Source organism: Microtus pennsylvanicus, chromosome 12 (genome assembly GCF_037038515.1).
Source record: "Microtus pennsylvanicus isolate mMicPen1 chromosome 12, mMicPen1.hap1, whole genome shotgun sequence".
In the NCBI taxonomy this organism is placed as follows: Eukaryota; Metazoa; Chordata; class Mammalia; order Rodentia; family Cricetidae; genus Microtus; species Microtus pennsylvanicus.
The window spans coordinates 63,628,126-63,651,143 of record NC_134590.1 but is presented as its reverse complement, the minus strand read 5'-3'; the positions used below and the strand labels follow the sequence as shown (position 1 = coordinate 63,651,143).

At 48.3% G+C, this 23,018-nt stretch overlaps 1 protein-coding gene across 1 annotated transcript in view; it reads left to right on the top strand.

Moving 5' to 3' along the window:
- Uvssa (UV stimulated scaffold protein A) overlaps positions 1 to 23,018 on the top strand; it is a 38,949-nt gene that overhangs the window by 2,136 nt on the left and 13,795 nt on the right. The window contains exons 3-8 of the mRNA XM_075943983.1: positions 4,720 to 5,050; positions 6,154 to 6,274; positions 7,069 to 7,464; positions 8,423 to 8,535; positions 8,757 to 8,885; positions 19,729 to 19,834. Coding sequence (XP_075800098.1) covers positions 4,720 to 5,050; positions 6,154 to 6,274; positions 7,069 to 7,464; positions 8,423 to 8,535; positions 8,757 to 8,885; positions 19,729 to 19,834 — 1,196 coding nt within the window. The remainder of the gene's footprint in view (positions 1 to 4,719; positions 5,051 to 6,153; positions 6,275 to 7,068; positions 7,465 to 8,422; positions 8,536 to 8,756; positions 8,886 to 19,728; positions 19,835 to 23,018) is intronic.

Here is a 23,018-nt window from a genome sequence, read left to right as displayed (position 1 = left end):
GATGATCATGGACTCACCCTCTGAAACTGTAAGCCCCAGTAAGCTCTTTCTTCTGTAAATCGCCTTGATTGTGGTGTCTTTTCATAACATTAGAAGAGTAACTAAGACAATGCTCATTAGCATCTTAAATCCCCCGGGGGTGTGTTTCTAGTTTAGTAAGCTTTGTAGAAGGTCTTTGGGGTCTCACTTTCCACCTGATATCTATGGTTTTAGGAATCCTTTGGGAAAGCAAGGAAGCTAAAGAATGGCAATCTGGTGGTTGTTAAGATATTAGTGAGTCCTCTGCAAGCCTGGCAGCCTGAGCTTAATCCTTCCTCCCAAGAGGAGGTGGAAGGAGAGAACCCGCTCCACAGAGTTGTTGTCCTGCCGTCTCTACACATGTGTGGTGGAATGCGCACCCACGCATGCTTCAAGAGTCAAACACACAACAACAATCTTTTAAGTTAAAAATATGACCATCTAAGCTTCCATAACTACTTCCATATCTCAGGGCATGTAAGAGAAACCACAAAGCTGTTATCTAGTGACTGGGGAGGAGAATTCAGATTCTCCAGCTTAGTCTGAAATTGCTGTATCTTAGATGACAAAAATTAGAAAACAAAGGACTTAAAAATCAATGCCCAAACAAGAGTAATATGATTCCTACAGCCAATGGCCTTGAACTCATTTGCTTTCTGTTGCTGAGATAAACACCATGACCAAAAGTAACTTGGAGAGGAATTGTCTGTTTCATCTTACATGTTATAGTCTGTTGGTTGGTGGGGGGGGGGTTGCACAAAGATGGAGACAGACCACCAAAATCTAATAAACCAGAAGCAAACTTTATTCCAGAAACCAGATTCCAGTCTCTCTTAGCGTCCCGTATTGTTGTCTAAGTTCTCTGGGATTGTGGTTTGATGGCTGGTTTTCTTTGCTTTATGTTTACAAACCACTTATGACTGAGTACATGTGATAATTGTCTTTCTGTGTCTGGGTTACCTCACTCAAAATAATGTTTTCTAGCTCCATCCATTTTCCTGCAAAATTCAAGCTGTCGTTATTTTCTCTGCTGTGTAGTACTTCATTGTGTAAATGTTCCACGTTTGGCATTTATATCTTTCTTTAATGAGCTCGTGTCTGAGCATTCTGTGGCTGGTGTAGCATACAGGTAATCTGGATATCCACAGTTATAGTTTAGCTGAAGAAGTAACCTATGGATGTAGGAAGGTTCATGACTTTTTGGTGAGGACCTCAGTGGTATGCTTGTTATTTGACCATGTTTTGGGCAATTGCAAAGGTTGGGACCTGAAACAATAGTTCCTTTGACTTTTGAGCATTCCCATCAACCCTGGTTATGCACGGGTTTATTTAGGAAGGGATCCTGGATTATTGCTTAAGGCTGTGTTCAGTTACTTTTCTATTGCTGTCATAAAAACATTATGATCAGAAGAAGCAACTTGCAGGGGAAAAGGGTTCATTTTGTCTTAAAACTCTCGGGTCACATTCCACACTGAGGGAAATCAGGGCAGGAACTTGAAGTAGAAAGGAGGAAGGAACTGAAGCAGAATTCATTTAGGGGTACTGCTTACTGGCTTGCTCAGCCTGCTTTCCTTACAGTTTAGGACTACCTGCCCAGGAGTGGGTCACCCCCAGTGGGCTAGGCCCTCCTATATCAATATTAATCAAGAAAATGCCCCCACATACTTGCCTTCAGGAAGTCTAATGGAGACGTTGTGGTTTTTTTTCCAGATAACTCTAGCTTGTGTTAAGTTGACCAAAAAGCAAACAAACAAACCCAATAATCAGGATATTCAGAGAACAAACCCCATATTTAACATTTCCCACCACATTAATAATTTCCTGAGGCATCTCAGTAGTTTCTACTGTTAGAGGAGGTATGTCACTGGGACAGGCTTTGAGGCTCCAAAAGTCTCCTGCTATCTCCAAGCTCTCTCTGCCTCCTGCCTGTGGTTTAAGGTGTGAGCCTTCAGCTATTGCTCCACCATTGTGGACTCTAACCCTCTGAAACTCTAAGCCCAAATTAAACCCTTTCTTCTTTAAGTGGCCTTTGTCATGGTGTCTTATCACAGCAATAGAGAAGTCGCTCAGACACAGAGAAACTTCTCTGGTTTTATCATAGTTAACAGGTTTCTTAACTTTTCTTCCCTACAAGGAGGCTTTCAGTCACCAGCCTACACCTGTGGGTCCCTGCTGGGGTTGTATGATCCCAGTTAGTGGGTTCCTGATGTGGGAGGTGTTCACTCAGAATGCACAGAGGTGAGAGTTTGAGTAAATAACCTACTGGTATACTTCCTCTTTTTCTTCCTAGATCCTCTACTTTTTGTCAGGAGTACAAATAGTGAGGACCAAGTATAGATCCTTCCATCTTCTGACCAAACCTCTCACCCAGCCAGCCTATATTAAAACCAGAAGATGTTACAGTAAAATATTGGTCTCTTTTTCTTTAGGTTCTCAGGATTAATATATTTCTTTGTCTGCATGTTTGAAATGTGTTATTTTTCTACGTGTGCACACGTTAGTGCACATGTGCAAACAGGCGCATGCAGGTATGACTGCACTCATGTAGAAGCCAGAGGATGACTTGGTGGAGTTGGTTCTCTCTGTCCGCCTTTATGTCGGTTCTAGGGATCTAACTCAAGATCTCCAGACATACCCAGCAAGCACATCCACTTGTTAAGTAATTTTGACAAAATCAAACATAGTTTCAGTTCTTGAGGATACTTTGTAGCTGGGCAACCAAGGTAACAGAGGATGTATCTTAGGAGAGACAAGAAGCAGCCTCTCGGGGTAGAAAAATACCTGCCTTTGACTTGTATGTAGACTCCTCAAGAGACTCAAAGAATTCAGATGTTCCCCAGTCCATCCATCACACATCACACTCGCTGGAATTCCAGGTGCAGGTGAGGCTCCAGCTTTTCTGTTTCTCATTCTTTTTTTATTTTTTATTTATTTATTTTGGTTTTTCAAGACAAGGTTTCTCTGTAGTTTTGGAGCCTGTCCTGGAACTAGCTCTTGTAGACCAGGCTGGACTTGAACTCACAGTTATCCGCCTGCTTCTGCCTCCCGAGTGCTAGGATTAAAGGCATGCGCCACCATCGCCCGGCTGTTTCCCATTCTTAACTAGAGTTGGAACCAGCTAGTGTTGTCTCTTCAGGGATCATGTGTAACTGGAGACTTCTGTCTGTCTCGTCTGCACCCACTGGACTGGTTTCTCTTCAGCTCACTGGTCCCGGCAACTGGTTATAATTGTTTGACTGGTGGCTTAGGCTATAACTGGCTACCTCTCACTTGTTAATTAACCCGTTTCTAATAGTCTGTATATCACCACGTGACCTTGTCATTATCTTAGGTGCTCTGGCATCATGTTCTATCAGCGACTCCCTGGCATTTCTCTTGACCCCACTTCTCTCTCCCTCTCTGCTTGGATTTTCTGCCTAGCTATATTCTATCCTGCCATAGGCCAGAACAGGTTCTTCATTAGCCAATAGGAGGAATATATATTCACAGTGTACAGAAGGATATCCCACATCCCACATCAATCATATCCTGCATTACCGTTCCTGAGATTGGAATGCAAGTCCCTGCTACAAGCACAATTCTTCCTACTTTGATGGAAAAAGGCTTCTTCTGAGAGTCTCTAAAAAGTTCCAAAGCACTTGACTGTTCTTTCAGAGGGCCCGGGTTCAATTCGTAGCACCCACATAGCAGCTCACAACTGTCTGTAACTGGGGACCATCAGGGTAGCTGTGTTTCAACAAAACTCATTGACATTTATTTTTTTTAATTATTTTATTTTATATGTATGGGTGTTTTGCCTGCATGTAGATTTGTGCACCATGTTCATGCCTACTACCCAGGGAGGCCTGAAGAGTGTGTAGGATCTCCTAGAACTAGAGTTAGAGATGGTCATAAGCCTCCACGTGACTGCTAGAAATCAAATCCAGATCCTCTGGAAGAACATGTAGGGCTTTTAACCACTGTGCCGTCGCTGCAGCCTCTGACGTTTGATTCTTAATGTAATGTTCATATGTCAAAAAGTATTCTTGGGGCTGGAAAGATGGCTCAGCGGTTAAGAGCATTGCCTGCTCTTCCAAAGGTCCTGAGTTCAATTCCCAGCAACCACATGGTGGCTCACAACCATCTGTAAAGAGGTCTGGCGCCCTCCCCTGGCATGTGGGCATACATGGAGGCAGAATGTATACATAATAAATATTTTTTTTAAAAAAGTATTCTTTTGGGGTTGGAGAGATGGCTCAGTGGTTAAGAGCATTGCCTGCTCTTCCAAAGGTCCTGAGTTCAATTCCCAGCAACTACATGGTGGCTCACAACCATCTGTAATGGGGTCTGGTGCCCTCTTCTGGCCTGCAGGCATACACACAGACAGAATATTGTATATACAATAAATAAATAAATATTTTTTTAAAAGTATTCTTTTATGTGTTTCAACCACAGTGTATCTTTGCAGTGCTGGAGGTCCAGCTGAGGACCTCACACGTGCTAGCCATATGCTTTGCCACTGGGCAGTACAGAAACAGGACAGGAGTGGGCCACAGTTGGTGTTTAGAGCCCGGTATGTCTTTTCAGCTTTAGAAGGGAAGAATAAAGATTGAGTGCTAAGCACAGTCCCTGCCACTTGTAACTGTAGTGTCCCCACACAAAGAGTGATGCTTATTTGTCTTTCGTGAGTGAGCACTTGGTTAGGCTGACTTGTGCCCTTAGGTCTTCCGAGGAGCAGCTGAGCCACGCCTACCACCTGCTGAAGACACAGCTGACCCAGGACCATGCTGAGATCCGCCTCTCAGCCTTCCAGATCGTGGATGAGCTCTTCACCAGGTCTCATCAGTTCCGAGTGCTGCTTGTTTCTGACTTCCAGGAATTCCTGGAGCTCACACTGGGCACAGATAATGAGCATCCCCTGCCACCCCCACGGGAGGCAGCTCAGAGGCTAAAGCAGGCAGCCATGCAGGCTGTGGAAGGTTGGAATGAGAAGTTTGGGGAGGCCTATAAGAAGCTAGCCTTGGGCTACCACTTCCTAAAACACATCAAAAAGGTAAGTGAGTCTTGGGCAGGACAGTCTGCTTTCCTGTGGTAGACAAGACTGGCCAACCAATGAGAGAAAGAGCTCTTTGCATTGAGGGTTTGGCAGGGTGCCCAGCCCAGGGTAGGCAAGACAGCTGGATCAGCATGCAGTAGAATGGAGGATGCTCCCTAAAGGTCAGAACAGCTTTGGGGAAGAAAACTGCACCTAACACCTGCCTGAGAGTGGAGCTAAGCCTGACGAATCATACTCCTAGATGCCTCTGCTTTAGGATGGACTCCCCTTTCTGGGACATACCCTATTCTTGCCAGTAAGCCATGCTTAGTTCTTGCCATGAGCTCTGACTAGTGCTGGGCTTAGTAAGACACCAGGTTCTGTTCTGCCTTCCACCCTCCTGTCACTGCCCAGATTCTGTCATGCCCCTGTCAGCAGCACAAGCGAATGACTGGACCTTCCTACATGGTTCTGGTTCTTGTATGGGTGTCACCTACTCTCTGGAGTGTAGGCGTAGACTGCTCTTATGTTTCCCGACTGCTCAGACCCAAATAATCACACAGAAACTATGTTAATTACAGCACTGCTTGGACAATAGCTTAGATGTATTCCTAGCTAGCTAAATTAACCCATTTCTATTATTCTGTGTATTGCCACGAGGCTGCGGCTTACTGGGTAAGGTTCCAGCATCTGTCTCCTTTGGCAGCTGTACGGCATCCATTGACTCCACCTACTCTCTCCATATATCTCTCTTCGGACTTCCTGCCTGCCTGACTTTGCTCTGCTAAGCCATTGGCCAAAACAGCTTTATTCTTCAACCAATAAAAGCAACACATATACAGAAGGACATCCCACACCATTGGAGTTCACTACTGGGTGGTGTGTATGTTCTGGGCCTAGCTGATAACCCCTGGCCTGCAGTTAGAGGAGCATTCTGCTTCCCAACAGTGTTGAACTTGGCATTGGATGTAGAAGATGTGGCAGGATGAGGCAGCCTTGTTTGAAATGTTGTAGATTAGGAACCATCAAGTTGTGGCCTTGTGTTGATGGCACTGTGTCTTTTTGTACTTTGTGTTTGTGTTTGTTGTAGGTAATCCTAAACTTCCTTTTCAATTTCTCAGGTGGATTTTCGGGATGTCAATGCTAGGTCTTTGGCAGAAAGAAAGCGAGAAGAAGAGAAACAGAAGCACTTGGATAAAATCCACAAAGAAAGTGCTGAACGGGCTAAGAGAGAAATGGAAGGTAAGTTCCTAGGCTAAGCCCTTGAAACTGCCCCCTGTGGTCCCTTGTGCTTGTTCCCTAGTTGTTCTTTAATCTAGCCTGAGACCATGCAGGCAGTTTTGCAAGACAGAATGGTTCAGGATGGTGTTGAACCGTCACAGGCTGCCTGTAGTGCATGTGTCTCCTGGTGATTTGGTCTCCCTGTAACTATTTAGCGTAAGACTCTCTGAACAGAGGAGCTGGACATAGCTGTGACTTCAGGAAGGAGTCCACACTCTGTAGAGGCCTTCTTGCTGTTTCTTCTCATGTCTAGCATCTGTTCTTGCGAGTTCCGTTCCCCAGATCCTCATCCTTCCTGGGAGTCAGCCTGTTCTCGAGAGCAGGTCTTAGGTTCTTTCTGTGTCCAGAGCCTCTCACATACACCTGTCCTGTGAAAACCCAGGCCTTGGGGAAGGCTATGGGGAGACAGCTGTGCTGTGGATGGCCCAGAGGGCTCCAAGAGGGGGCACCCGGTAAAGTGTGTAGTGGTGATGACCTCTCTGGGACCACCATTCTGAGTGGAAGGCTGGTCTGTGGGAGTGGGTCACATAGGCCCCTGTGAACTGCCACACAACCGTGATCAGAGGTGTGCTCCAGAGACTGAGCTGTTTACATTAATAGTTTAATAAATGGTTGGAAGTGTTCTGATTTCTGCACCAGTGCATTGGCTTTCCTTGGCGGCACTGTGATCTTCACTTTCACTGGGGAGCAGTTATAGACATCTGTTGCTCTCTGGCTCGAGATGACAGAGTAAGCAAGTGTTTCCATGTCTGCAGAAATGTCTGATGAAATTGGATACAGCCTGACAGAAGTGGAGAACTGCTTTAAACTGCTCGTGCCCTTGGACTTTGGCCCATACCCAGAGGATAAATTCTTTGCTGAGGCATCTGGCATAACAGAGGGCCATGTTCCTTGTGTCTTGAGCCCAGACCTGGCAACTTCTCGTGAGTCTGGTCTCCCTTTATCTCAGAATGAAGAGCAGCCATGCTGTAGCAAGGACCTGGTTGACTCTGCATACCATGTAAGATCTGCTGTTGGTCTGAAGGCACTGGCCCTAACAGCCACACAAGACCTCTCCAGGGATGAGGATGAGCACAGTGACCCGGAGGAGTTCCTGAGGAGCCATGGGCTAGGATCTCACAAGTACACACTGGATGTGGAACTCCCCTCAGGTAACTGACTGCTGGGGGTGTGCAGTGCCTGCATGCACTGCCCTGGCCTAGCAAGGTTTGCAGCTCCCTCACTGGCACTGGATTGTCTCAAGGTAGAACTGCAGTTCCTTGGGTTGGGCTATGAGGGATAGAGGGACCTCCATCTGGTTAGTCTTTCCTGTGTAACTCTTCTCTGAGTTTCTGCCACCATGGAATTCTCAGTCATTATAGTCCTATACTAATAAGGTTATGAGCAGGGATACAGACTCCATGGCAGATGTATGGGCATCTACCTGAAGGCCCACCAGGGGCACCTTCCTAGGAGGAAAATGTGATCAAAGTATGATTTCTGGCTGTGTTTACAATGATGAGGGATGTGGCAGAGTTGTACCTGGCCTTAGCATTCCAGCCATGTGGGCACAGAGGGCTTACTTGTCCATCTCTTGATCTTGGTTGGACAAGATGTCCTCACAGGTGCCATCTGTTCACCTTGTGGGATATTGTTGGGAGGGACTGGTGCTCTTCAGGATCCACAGCTCCAGGTTGATATTGCTGCTGTACTGCTCCTTGCCTTGGAAGCATACAAGTGCTAGTGAGGTCCTTTCTGAAGGCCTGCCTAGCAGGTGTTGTGAAGGAAATGAAGACCCTGTCAAGAAAAGGCAGAATGGCAGGGGTCACTGAGACCCTGGGACCCAGAAGTGGAGGCAGTCCTGAGAGAAGAGGAAAGAGAAGGTGACTGAGCAGTCTAGCCCTCTGGCTGGGAATCCAGGGCTGGAGCAGTGGAACTGTGTGAAGGGCAGCCTCAGTGCAGAGCCAGAATGGTTGATACTGTCCCAGAGTTTTTCCACATGGTATGTTTCTCTCTCAGAGTTGACCAGTGTCTGGAACATGCTTGGAGTCACATTTCCAGTGGGTTTCATGGCTTCTGCTACATGACTGGCCTTAGCATCCCTCTGTGACTTGCTTTGCCTTGTTTTAGATGGTCTGAAGGTGCAAGAGAATGAAGACAACCTTGCTGTCCTCCATGCTGCTAGAGATTCGCTCAAACTCATCCAGAACAAGTTTCTGCCAACTGTGTGCTCCTGGGTCCAGGTGAGGCTCAGTACCTGGTCTTCAGCAGTGAACTTGGGTTCCAAGACCAGGCAAAGCAAGGATGTGGAAGGCGGGAACACTCACCTGGGTGGGGAATGAGCATTTCCCCTCTCCCTAGAACTTTGTCCCTTCCTAGAAGGGGCTAGGCCATGGGTCTCCTGGCCAGACTAGGCTCTCTGGGGATGGGCTGGGAACTTTGCGAGTCATGCTTTGTTTTACAGCGGTTTACCCGTGCAGGGATCTACAGCGAACACTTAAAGCAGGCCATAGACCTGAAAATGAAATTGGAGCTTGCTCTGAAGAAGTGTGAGGAACTGAGCATCAAGCCTGAGAGAGAGCCGAGGAGTAGGGTGAGTTCACGCAGCTGAGGCTGAGAGGTCCCAGGAGTCTGCACTCAGCCATTTGAGCGGGCAGGCGTCACCAGCTTCAGAAGATTCTGGGCTTTTCCTTACTGAGTTCTTATGGTGGGAGTCCCAGATAAGTCTCTGTGGAGTAAGTTCATGGTGGCCGCATTCCTGTTGTTAGGGTCTGTTCACCCTGTGTTATAGCCAAGGATACTTACAAAGTACTGAAAACCCATGCTTCAAGGGCTCCTCCTGAGAGCCCGAAGAACTAGGCCGGGCCCTGGCTCAGTGTTTGTTAAGTCGGGGCTTCTGTGGAGTTGCTATCTAATAGGGAATCCTGTCTCTGGGCAGGCAGACAGAATGAAACCCTCAGAATGCTCTGGTGCAGTCAGGTGAGCATGGCTACTGTGCCCTTTGGGATGGGGACCTGAAGACCACCTGTCTGTTGGATTGCATGTGGCCTCAAACTTGGATAGGCTAGGTTCTTTGTAGGCAAAAACAGGGTACTTTTGAGATTTGGGGGGCTGACAAGGTGCTGTATCTCCCTGAGTGAGGATCTGGTGTTGAAATAGAGCAGGGGAGCCGGGCGGTGGTGGCGCACACCTTTAATCCCAGCACTCGGGAGGCAGAGGCAGGCAGATCTCTGTGAGTTCGAGGCCAGCCTGGTCTACAAGAGCTAATTCCAGGACAGGAACCCCAAATCTACGGAGAAACCCTGTCTTGAAAAATCAAAAAAAAAGAAAAAAGAAAAAAGAAATAGAACAGGGGTACATGGGTTCTCTGGATGGGACCAGAGAGATGGGAGTCCCAGAAAGGGCCAGAGAGAGGTGTGGGGCGTGTGTTCAGGGTGCCTGGTAGTGGGTAAGGATTCAGTCCTGTAGTGGCTTAGGAGCCACAGAGGCCATCCATGCCAGACACACTGGCAGTGTTGCTGTGCCTGGAAGAGGTGCTGCCCTTGGAGTGGGAATGGAGATCCTGGGCCTGAGGGCTTCATGGACCTGGGGTTCTTCACAAGTCACCACAGAGTGGGGAGAGGGCTGCTGCACTTGGGTAGATGGGTCCTGAGATTTTGGTTGGAAGACAGAAAACTGTCACAGTCCAAACTCTCTCTGTCACTTGTTCTCCCAGCTCCCAGCGGACAGTCATCACGCATCTTTCTCTCGGCTGCTTCTAATGAAAACGGTTTACGTTTATCTGTGGCAGTCAGGTCTCTCCTTGTAGCATGTAGGTCCACAGACAAGAGCCAGGTCCTTGGCAAGTGCCCTTCCCCGGCTGGAACATCTCAGTGACTCTTCCCAACTGGTTCCCAAACAGAGAAAATAGACGTTAGAGCTGCCCCATCCCCATGGAATTGTTTGAAACCTTGACCCTTAGTCTGGTCTCTGAACATAGCCTTAGAGCAGTGTTTCTCAACCTGTGGGTCACAACCCTTTCACAGGGTCAGATATCTTGCATATCAGGTGTTTACATTATGATTCATAACAGCAGCAAAATTATAGCTATAAAGTAATAACAAAATAATTTTATGGTTGGGGGTCAGCACAACATGAGGAAGTGTATTGAAGGGTCGCAGCATTAGGAGGGTTGAGAACCACTGCCTTAGAGGTTAGCTAACCTGGTCAGTCTGACTTGTAAATTCTGTTTTGGAAGCTAGCTTTGAGGTGGAAACAACGCTGCCTTTACTGAGGAAAAGCTCAATTTTGAAGCCATCCACTGCTCCAGCCTAAAGCCAAGAGGACGCTCGCCTAACGTTTAGAGACCCTTTTGACCCCTTGTGGCTGCTGAAAGGACAGTAGAGGAAGTGCTGGGACCAGATGGGGTAGGAGGGAGCTCCTGACTATTCTGCAGCTGCCGGCTGGTCCCAGCTTTGCTGAGGGTATGTGTGATGTGGGCCAGCAGAGGGCGACCTTGCTTCTCCTTCAGCCGGCCAGCCGTTGCGATCATGGCAATGATGGAAGTACTGTGCCGCCCGAGTGTGTCTGGCGGCTTTGGTATGTGGGTTACCATCTCGTGAGAGTTGCATTTGGTTGTGTCACTTATCAAGTCAGATTTATGAATCTTGAGCAATGTATGTCTACAGCAGAGAGCGTTTCTCCAGCCCTCACTGTAGCAGTCAGGAGGCGTTCATCTCTACACTCAGTGTCCAAAATCTCAGGCTCCAGGCTTGGCCAAGACTGCGAGGTGGAAGGCCACCTCACTGTTCTGCTGTGTACCCCAGTCCCTCCCTGAAGATCTCAGTCAAACTAATTACTACACTATGTGGACAGTCACCTTGCTGATGGGCCTTGGCAGTGCAGGGACATCCTTGGGTAGCTGATGTTCCAGGGACTGGCCATAGAACTTTGAATGCTCTTGGGTAGCACAGAAGGGGTTTTCAAGGGCCTAAGTATTACTAGCTTGCACTACCTTACTGGGACCAGCAGCAGTGCTGGGGCTGGCAGGACTCTAAGCCCTGAGGGTCTTAGCAGTGTGGCTGTTCTCCTTGGCCTGAAGCTTTGTTGGGTTGACAGAACTGGGTGTTGTTGGGCACTGTTGTCTTAGCCATGTCTCTTGGCTCCATATTTCCTGAGTGCTGAGTGACCGACTGCTGGAGGAGACCTGGGCAGTCTTCCTCTGGCCTACAGGACACTCTTTTTATTATTATTATTATTATTTTATTTATTTATTTATTAAAGATTTCTGTCTCTTCCCCGCCACTGCCTCCCATATCCCTCCCCTCCTCCAGTCAACTCCCCCTCTCTCATCAGCCCGAAGAGCAGACCAGGTTCCCTGCCCTGTGGGGAGTCCAAGGACCTCCCACCTCCTTCCAGGTCTAGTAAGGTGAACATCCAAACAGCCTAGGTTCCCACAAAGCCAGTACGTGCAGTAGGATCAAAACCCAGTGCCATTGTTCTTGACTTCTCAGAAGTCCTCATTGTCTGGTATTTTCGGCGAGTCCGGTTTTATCCCAGGCTTTCTCAGACCCAGTCCAGCTGGCCTTGGTGAGTTCCCAAAAGAACATCCCCATTGTCTCAGTGTGTGGGTGTACCCCTCGTGGTCCTGAGTTCCTTGTTCGTGCTCTCTCTCCTTCTGCTCCTGATTTGGACCTTGGGGTTGTAGTCCGGTGCTCCAATATGGGTCTCTGTCTCTGTCTCCTTTCATCGCCTGATGAAGGTTAATATCCAGGAGGATGACTATATGTTTTTCTTTGGGTTCACCTTCTTATTTAGCTTCTCTAGGATCACGAATTATAGGCTCAATGTCCTTTGTTTATGGCTAGAAACCAAATATGAGTGAGTACATCCCATGTTCCTCTTTTTGGGTCTGGCTTACCTCACTCAGGATAGTGTTTTCTATTTCCGTCCATTTGCATGCAAAATTCAAGAAGTCCTTGTTTTTTACTGCTGAGTAATACTCTAATATGTATATATTCCATACTTTCTTCATCCTACAGGACACTCTTGATACCTTTGTGGGTAGTGAAGACATGCAGCCTCCTGGGTCAGAGCTCTATATTTAGTTTGGCCAGCAGTGGGTGCTGCAACTTCCATCCGCAGAGCCCAGGCAAGAAGCACCATTTTTCCTATGTGGCTTGTACCCATGTCTCTGTTACCTGAATAGTAAAGGCCATGCACTCAACACAACTCAGAGGAAGCTGGGCCTGGTGGTGAAACAGTGTGGTCCAAATTACTTGAAAGGCTGAGGCAGGAGGATCATAACTTTAAGACCAGCTTGGGCTACAGAGTGATTTATAGGGCTGCCTAGGCAGCTTAGTGAGCCCTTGTTTCAAAATAGAAAAAGACCTGGGGATTTAACTCAGTGGTAGCATGCTGCCTAGCGTGTTTGAGGCTCTAGGCTCAATCCCTGGTACTACACCAAGAAAGACTGAGTGGCTTGCCCTGACTCCCACTAGCTGTCCTAAAGCATCTGCTGTCCTAGCTTCCTGTTGTAGATCTGCCTTTGGTGTAAGGGGACGTGGGCCCCAGAAGTCTGAGACCCAGCACTTTTAACATTCCAAGGACGGTCTTCCTGTGGTACATGGTGGCCAGTCTTGGGTTGATGTGACGCCCAGGGCTTGTACTGTTTCCACTATCCCTTGTACCCTGTGACTCCTAGCCTGATCTTACCCAGATTAGTACATGCATCCTTGTGCATCTCAGCAGGCAGATGGTGACCGTCACAGCTGAAGCCTGACTACTTTCACCTGTGCCTGTAGGATCTGTTGTGAAGACAGGCCCTTCAGGGCGTTTTGGGATCCTCTGACTCCTCTGGTCACACAGGTCAGCACACTAACCTAGACCGTCTGTGGGTTCGTCGGGCTGCCTGGGCCCAGTGAGGTGGCAGCCTGTGGACTGAGGGTGCCCTACCTTCAGAGGGAAGGCAGGTAGTGCTGTGCTCTGCTCTCAGTTAATGGACACTTCCTAGACCTGTCTCTGCAAACTGATTTTAACGAAAGGCACTGCTCTGAAATCCTTGGAGATTTCGCTTGCCGCAGCTGGAGAGCGAGTGAGGCGCTGCTTGTAGATGAAGTGATTGGCGGCTCCCGGACTGTGAGTGGCAGCGCCCAGGCTCAGGTGAGCACTGCTTCCCAGAATAGATACAGCGACTACCTATCTACACATCGCCCGCCCTTCCTGCAGCTGGTGGGCAGCTCCTTGCAAGGCTGCTGCACCACAGTGTCTTGTGGGGGAGGGGCAGGGAGAGAGGGCTAATGAATGTCTATGTTAATTAGAGCTGTTTTAATTAGAAATCATGATGAGGTGTTCACTAATTTCCAAATAAAATTTACGGAGGGTTTAAATCATTTCCTAGTGTTTCCCCATTTAGCACGGGATTGGCATCGTTAACTCCTCATGTAGAACAGGCTGAGCAGGGAACACTAATTCAATAATGCATGATTTAAACATTTAAGAACTTCTAACAAATGTGTGAGATTGAAACAAATACAGTGTGCTACTGGTCATAAACAGCAGCCCAGATTTGGACAGGTCCAGGCTGTCTTTGGAAGGCTGGGTTGATGCAGGCTGTGCGGGGTAGTCCCCTTTCCTCCCTGGCATCTTGGAGTCCAGCCCCAGTTCCCATTTGAATGTTGCCATTGGTTTCTGCACAGTATTGCTTTCCTTTTGACATAGATGGTCTATCTTCAGAAATACTTAAACCAGTTTAAACATGTCTAAGCATTTGCTTTACAGAGTGTGTGCTCTTGAGCTCAGTTTGGTGGCAGACTGGGGATAAATCTTGACCCGATCAATGTGGAGGGCCATTTGGTGGAGTTAGTTTCCACCTGCTCTGTTACAGAAGAGCTGTAATAACCCATGGCGGCCTCATTATTTAAACTGATAAAAATCCTTTGAAAACTTTTAAATTGCCTGCCTTTTCATTATGGAGCTCTGATCATGGTTAGTTTGTGTTATGTAATTAACAAAATACGAATTCCCACCAGCTGGTGGTCAGAGCGGTGATTGCAGACATCAGTACATCTGACTTATCAGCAGCTGCTCTTTCCTTCCTGGACTGTTGGTCTACCTGTTCCTGTGGTTATAAATGTGTCTTTGTGCACACCAGTCTTATGGGCCGTGTGGCAGCAGCCACCCTCATGGAACCACGGACTCATCTTCGCCCTCTCACAGCAATGGAAATCAAATCTGTTTGGTTCATGCTGTGCAGCCTTGCTCGCTTTCTGTGTTGGGTGCTGGGCAGCCTGCCTTTCAGATCAGCCAGCCTCCTTACCAGGCCCATGGGTGCTATGTCGGGAGCACACCCAAGCCCAGCTCCTCTCCTGCTGAGTGTTAAGAAAGCTCCCTAGGCTGTGCAGGATTTGCTTCTTGTAGGTGAAAAGGACAGAGGCAGAAAACCCGGGGAATGAAATGTTGAACCGTCAGGCACACCCGGGGAAAGCAGGGAAACTAAATCAGCCTTTGCGGGACCTTGTGCAGCAGCAGGGCCCGTAAACAGCCTTCCCGATGCCGTGCTCCCTCCATCACCCTGAAGGCCAGGCACGCACCCAGCAGCAGGGAGTGGGGAGGGCTTTGAGCATAAGTTCTTATGCTCACAGGGGTGGGAGAAAACAGTTCCGCAGCCTGTTCACCAGCCTATACTCTCCCACGCCCTACTGCATGGATCTGGTCTTAGCTCTAGTGTCCAGCCCAATCATTTGTCTTTCCAGAATGAACTAGCTCTCAGTACCTTCTCATATGTTGTTTCTTTAGCTCCAGGAGTATTTCCTCCATTTCACAGATGAGAAAGCAGTCTGGAGGAACTTGTTTGATCTTGGCCCCTCCTGAAGTCCCAGATGCAGAGTGGAAAGGCTGTCTGATGACTATGGCATCCGCACCTTTGGGACAGGCCACACAGCATAGCATGGCCTCAAGTTCTCAGAGGCTGGCCACCTGCTTTCACCTGAGATGGCAGCCAAGGCACAGGGAGGGCCCTGTTCCAATCCTGGCAAGTGTTAGCTATGAGGACACACTCCTCCCCTGTGTGGTTGGCTTTCTCTGCACACTCCTGGGAAGAATGATTAGTGATTTCACACTTCATTGGATGTTAATGTGTGGAGTTCGCATAACCTCATTCATGATAACTCTCCCTGCCTCTGCACCACTCACACAACCTTGTCATTGGGAGCATGTGTATGTGGGTTCCCAGAGAAGCTGGTTTGAGAATACTCATTAGGAGCACTGTAAACCCAGAGCACCTGGCCTGTGTCCACCTAGGCTCCCAGGCCTCAATTTGATTGACTAGCTGCTTGTTTGGATCCAGCAGAGATTTCTAGTCTTAGCCTTGCTTTAGAAATGGACTTCCAGGCACATTCTAGGCACACTAAAAGCTCTTTGCCTCATGCTTTGTAGCAGGCTAGACTCAGCTCTTGAGCCCCAGTTCCAGGAAGCTCCCTGGCACTGGAGCTGTTGAGCATACTGGATTCTCAAGGGCATGTTTCTGTGGACTGTTCCACACTGTTTCAGATCAGGGGAGAGGAGGAGGAGAAATGCCCATCCCTGTGTGTCCTGCAGTGCTATTGTGAGATCCCGTGTGTACGTGGCCTCTATAGAAACGGTCATTCCAGAAAATGAAGTTTTGTTCCAGCGTAATGTTTGGACTTGAACATGTGTTCGAGTGCCCTGCCTGCATCTGGGCAGGTTTGACTCAGTGACCACCAGGTGCCTGTTCTGTGTTATCACGTGGTGAGCACCACTACACCCTCTGTCCTCTGAAGGTGCGTCCCTGGCAGCCGAGATGCACATGAGATATTGGCCTGGCCGGGCAATTTGCACGGCCTTCCAGGGAGGGCATTAGCATATAAATAGCAGATGCAATGACGGCCATCACAGCTGAGCACGTTTAATTTTTAGTTTATAAGATAGAATGGGTTTTTAAATGCATAGCCATCAAGCCGCTGAAAGACAAATGCAGTTTGGAACTCACTTGTCTGACGAGGCCTTACATCATTTTTTTTTAAAAGGGAAATAGACACACATAAAACTGAACAAAAGTGATTTCTTGGGTGAAAAGTAATTGAGATTGCGCACCAAGTTAATTAGATCGTACAAAATTTATTTAATGGTCTCAGCTGTATCTCTAGGCTGTGGGCTTGGCGGCCATGGCTTTCTGGATGTTGAGATGCTCTTCCCATTCCTTCGCAAATAATTAGCACTCACCACCCTACTTCTGTAAACTGATTGCGTTGTATATTTTAGCCATTTTATTGCTTGTTTAATTATGATCATGACGACTCATTTTTCTAAATCCTTTTAACCGTGGGTGAGAATCAATTTGTATAAAACCAGCAGTGCCCCCACCATGGCAACAGTAGTGGGTAAAAGCTTGTGTCTATCCTGTGGGTGGCTGAATTGGCCCTCTGTAGGGATCTGTAGCTCCCACCAGGGGGTGCAGCTTGGGAGAAGTCATCTGATTGGCTGGAAGGTTTCTGACCACCACCCTATCCTCAAAGGCACCCAAGAGTTTCACCTGTCAGAAAATCACCTGTGCTGATGTGTGGCTCCCATGTGCAGATCTCATTAAGGATTGGTCTTTCCCCTGGCTTCATGCAGTTTGTGTTATATTGTTTCCCCAAAGTAGAAAACTTGGCCCTCACTTGGGATAAGAGTAAATTGTTCTTGAGAGCATTTTAAAAGTCTGGCCTCATTTTGAAGATATTACCAGTCCTGACACCTTTTTTTTTTTTTTTTACCAGATGTGAGCTCTTCCCCAGGACCCTTGGTGTTCAGCTGTTTTCTCCAGACCACTCTGGATGCTGCCTTCTGTCTGACCTCCCATGTGACCTTAGAGGCAGGTTACTACCACAGTGGTCATGACCTCTTGAGATTCTAAAATAGTGAGTGGAGGCTGGTCACCTGAGGTTCCAGACTATCCCATGAAGGCCTTCTCCCCTCTGGGCTGTGTTACCTTTCCAGGGTACTGTCCCTTGTGGCCATTATGTTCCTGGCCAGACTCCTGAGCAGGTCACAGGAGTGTCCCAACAGCTAGGGCTCTGAGGTTTTCCACATCAGAGTAATTTCCCGTCCCTCAGGTATGGCCCATCTGTCTGCTGTCCTTGGTAACTTTGGCACCAAGGATTTGCATTATTGGTGTTTACCAAATGTGGATTCAGACTTCATGTTAGTCTCACTTACGTATTAGTGGTGGCATCTCTAGATTCCAGTTGTTGCAGCGTGAGGACCCCATCTTCGAATAGTTGCAGAGTCAAGTATAGAAATGACTGGCATCTCTCTGTGGCCCCAGAGAAAGCCTGGGTCTTTTCAAGGCAAACGCATACAGTGGAAGAACAGACAGCCAGAGGCCTTATCAGTACTAATTTAAGAACAAGAAAGAAGCCAGTGCTTCAAATTTAATCTTAAAAATAAACGATTTAGTTGGGGAGAAAGAAGATAAAATTCTAATAGTTACCTAAGCAGTTGAATATTTTTAGGGAATGCAATTTTGATAAAAAGTCCCCAGCAAAATTCAAGGGTGTGAGCAATAAGCATAATATTTTATGAAAATGACCCCCATATTTAAAACCTGGCACTATATGTTATGCATTGTAGCACCCAGCCCACATCTACCTTTTAGAAAATTAAAACACATAAATTCTGTTTAGTGTTTGATACGCACTGCACTAGCTGAGCCCGTAATGCCCTAAAACCTTGGGCTGCTTTCCACCTTTCATAAATTCCTGGGTAGATTCTATACAAAAATAATTTTCAGGTCCGTGGCTCATTGTTATTCAAACGTGATTGATCGTCGTCATTTGCTCAGCGCGGGAGTTAAGTGCCCCTGTCATTTCCAAAGAGTATAATTGGGACGTTTCACAGGTCAGCGGTGGAGACAGGCTTCCCTTTTGATCAGTGTTAGACTGATAACAAAAATTACAGTTTCCGATGATTAATGTCTCCCGTGCTTCCCAGATGCACGACTGTGGGCTGCACCAAAACAAAGTGCATTTGCATCTGATTATGCTCTCTCGGGCAGCAGTCGCCCAGACTGGGGCATGGGGCCAACAGGCACGGCCAGATGTGGCTGCTGATGGCTCCAGCAGCCCCAAGGTGGAGCTTGGCTCTACCTGGGCGGGCAGCGTGCTGAGCTAGGCCTTAGACAGGTGCTGCTGTAGATGCCTCCGTGGTGGCTGTCATTTGCACGGCTTGGCTTCCAGTGCATGTGGCTCCTGACCTAAGAGTAGAAGCTACTCTTTAGATGTCCTTTCTCCCTTCAGGAGATAGACAGGACCATGGGAAACATCTGTGAATTCAAAGTTTCTGTTGGAAATGGTTTCTAAAAAGTTTTTCAAAGTTTTTCTTAAAACCCTATAAGGGTCCCACTAGTTGGCATTCACTTGACAAGGGTCCTCCTTGCCTCAACTCTACCCTGGAGCTTTTGTTTGTTTGGTTGATTGGTTTGGTTTTTGTTTTGTTTTGTATTTTGACACAGGGTCTCTCTATTGTCCAGGAATTTTCTACATACATCAGGTTGGCCTCTAACTCACAGAGATCCCCTGCCTCTGCCTCCCAACAGCCCAGTCCACTCTCAGACATTGATGGATACTCAGTGCAGAGCTCCTGATGGTCAGTTAGGGCTCTATGGATTCTTACTGCAATTGAGTCTTCTCTTTATTTCAGCCCTTGTACATTCCCCTTCATTTCATACACAGACAAGCGCTGAGATTAAAGGTGGGCACCACCATGTCCAGTAAATTGCTCTGGAGATTTGGAAGCTGCAAGGGCATTGAAACTTGGGGCACATTCCAGGGGCATCACAGCTCAAGGGGCCACCACCATCTGAGGGGTATTACATCCCTAGGGGCATGGACCTCCTTGTCCTGGTTAGCTGAGCCTGGCCCCCTGGTGTGACAGGTGGGCAATGGAGGAAGGTTGGGTTTCTATCCTGGGTGTGGAAGGTTCTGGAAGAACATGAGGTCACTGGGAGGTAGGGCGGGAAGAACGTCATCAGAGGATGTTTCTGCAGTGAGATTGGAGGAGCAGGGAGTCTGAGCCATAGCTAGTACTATGACCTGTGTCCCTGGTGGCTTACTTGGGCATGGCAGAGCTGTAGGTGGGCTGGCACAGCATTAACTGAGGCTCTGCTGCCTGCTTACTGGGGATGGGGCAGCTGTGCAAGTGCTCGGCGGTGCACACTGCAACAGGCATAAGAGAGTTGGTGATTAAGGAATGGCTCCAGGTAGGAGCTAAGAAAAGGCACTGTGATTTAAGAATAAGAACAGCCTTAGAGACATTGTGATTAAAGACCATCCACATCTGATGGTGAAGTCCTAAACTAGAGAGATGACCCTATGGGAAGCAGCGCCTGCACACAGTCCACGGCCAACTGCTGTTGTCTAGAGCTGATGACCTCATTTGTGCTTGGGATGTATCCACAGACAGAAGCCCTGGAGGACAGCGAGGATGAGGACCAGGACTTTGTAGAAGTCCCAGAGAAAGAAGGTTATGAACCTCGAATCCCTGACCACCTCCGGGCTGAATATGGTGAGCTGTGGGCAAATGAGGGGCAAGACTGGGCATCAGGGGTACGGGGGAAGACAAGTCCCCCATCTGGACAATGCCTCTAGGTTGTGACATCAACATAGGGAGCTTAGCCTTCAGCTTCCCTTGTACAGCTGTTGTATCAGTAATTGTTGCTTTATTTAACTTGGGGAGTTTTTCTTTTGTGCCCCGAGCCCCCCAGGGGCCAGCACATGGCAGGCTTCCATCACACAAGGTCTTCCGGGCCATCTGATGCTCTGACTGTGGGACAGGGTGCAGTCTATGGGGATGCCTTTGCTTACATAGGGCCTATACCAGGGTGGAAGGGAGGCAGATACCATGCAAAACATCCCTTTGTGTCTTTGAAGTCACAGACGAGGCCTCTGACCCAGCACTGTCTGAACACCATAGCAGGAATCAGCTTGTTGCACACAGCACCACTGTGACAGACAGGAATGCCCCATCTAAGATTTTTCTCTTTTCCAAGAACTCTAAAAGCCACACTCTGTGTCCTAGGCTTGTGCCCTCCAGAGAGAAATTTAAAGGGGATCCAGGACCCAGGTCACACCCTCGGTTATGGCATCGCTTATGTCAAAAGGAAGCAAAGACAAACAAGTACCCAGGCTTCTGTGGGGTAGAATTTGAATTTAGCAAGAGAATTTAGACATGACCCATTAGGGCGTCATGCCAAATTAACCTGGGCAGACTCACCCCTCTCCACTTTCCCAGCCCTCTGCCCAGAGCCATCTGCTGGGCAGGCTGGCGCTTAGGGGTCAATGAGTGTGTGACTGTCAGGAGGAACCTCCCACACTAAGGGGGTACTGGTGACCCCTTAGCTAAGCATCTTCTGGCCTGGCCCACTCTGCAGGAAGGAGTCCCAGTGTTGTAACGCCCCATGAAGAGCTCCCTGCCAGTTGAACTGCCCCTCTTATACCTGCTTGCCTCTCCTGCGCCTTGCTGAGCTGTGTATACCCTTTCTCCAGGCCTCAGCCTTGCAATGCTCTCATGGGATTCTTCAGCCTGCAAGCCCATGACCCATGAGCCTCCTCCACCCACACGCTTCTCCAAGCACCCATCTCTACCTGAAATGGATTTCACCATCTCCCAACTTACGTTTTCACCTAGTAGAGATACCACGTGGTCAAACTCTCACCCAAAGTGGTCATAGCTAAGTGCCACACCTAACACCTGGGGTACCCAAAAGTGCTTCAGGCATACCATGGGATGACATGGCCACCCTCCTGTGCCCAGGGTGGTCTTTGCCCCCTATTTCTTTTACCCTCAGCTGGATGAGGCCCTGGTCTAGCAAGGTGCTGGTATGGCTGTGGCTACATCTGAGGCCACCAGAGTCTAGAACAGTGGGCTGTGAGATCAGGTGAGGCAGGGACACTCTTCACAGTCCAGGCAGTATGAGTAGCACCTAACTATAGACCATGGTCCTTCTGCCCTCTTTGGAAGCCACACTTTTCTTCTTAAGCTGGTAGATTCTTGGGTTCTTCAGGGGAGCCTGGGAGCCAGCACTGATCCAGGGCTCTTGGTCACAACAGCATTTTTTTTACTTTTGTTCTCTGCATTTTATTCTGACGTTTGTATCCTTCCCGCAGATGTGGTAAGTCTGACTTTACACGGACTTTGAGTGGCTCCAGGTCACATGTAGTAGGGCCAGCAGTGACACACCAACACTGAGAACAAAACAGATTCTTACCATCCTCGGAGAGGATGTCTTTGGGCTGTGGATTGGGAATGGCCAGTGATGGTGCCAGTGAGAGACAGATGCTGACTCTGTGTCCCCTCTGGGAGCTAGATACACACAGTGAAGCCCTTTTCAGCCACCAGTGGACACTGACAGGGCTAGAGCAAAGCCTGTAGTCCTCCTATTGGAGACTGTCCTGTGTCTGCCTGTACCTGGATGGCTTGTGACTGCTGGCCATTTGAGCCCAGCAAAGGAGGCTGAATTGAGAAATACTTTGAAGCATCTCCCAACAGTACTTGCTTGGACACAGCCACAGGCCACCTGCTGTGAGGCTACACAAGTACTGACTGCACAGGGAATCGTAAGTGGCTCAGGTTTACATCAGTTACAACCCACATCTACTCATGGTCACCCCAGCCTGGTCTACAAGAGCTAGTTCCAGGACAGGCTCCAAAGCCACAGAGAAACCCTGTCTCGAAAAACCAAAAAAAAAAAAAATGACATCAAGTGGAAAACATGGTAGAGGCTGGGTGGGCTGGCAAGGTGTACAGGTAGACTTACAGCAGCCACAATCTGGCCATCGGTGCCACCATGGGGCTGAGGGCCACAGGAACCAAGGAAGGGTCGGTGGGCACTTGAGGCCAGGGGTACATGACACACCTAGAATGCTGGAGCATTCCCAGGAGGTGCTGGGGTAAGAAGGACACTGGCCTCTTGGGCAGGACTTGTGGCAGGGATGGAAAATGGGAAGCCTCCATCACTGCACCAAATGGAGACTCCCCCGGGAGTCCTGGGAACTAAGCCAGCAGCCTAGGCTGGAGTGTCCAGACAGACAGACAGTGCGCAATGAGCTCAGTTCATAATACTAGTTTATAGTCCATCACTGTTTTTCCAATTAAACACGGGCGAATCTGAAGTGTTAGATTCAGTCTAAATCCACACGGCTGAGGAAATCAGGCTCTTTTTTCTTTCTCATTTCTTTCTCAGAATTTTCACTGAGGGGCTTTTATCTTCCCCTTAATCCTACCATTTCTGTCAGGACATAATCTCTTTCTCAAATTTACATTTTAATTACAAGGCCAGCTGAACTAGGTAAAATCAATAATGTCAGCGCGGCAGCCTAACTTTGTGCGGAGCCCCAGCCTCTCCATTTCCTCCTATCGATCCATCTCTCCCGCACTGTCTGCTTTAGTGCTCCAGGCAAATAGGTGCCACTTGGCCAATTTAAACAAAAAAAGGAGCTTTGGACATTTTTATGATTCTTTCTAAAAGCAACTGTGGGAGTAAATTTTGGCCAAGGGACTGGAGTCAGGCCCTGCAAGGCCGCAGGGCCACGGTGGTCAGCAGGATGATGTCTCATTCCTTTAGGGTTGCACGCCCTCTGGCCTGAGGAGTGTGCTCTGCTTTTGGGGTTTTAACTTTGGAAATATGTCAGTGAGATTGATTTTCCTCAATGGCGTGAAAACAGTGGTGTGTTCTGTGCCCTGAGTGTTT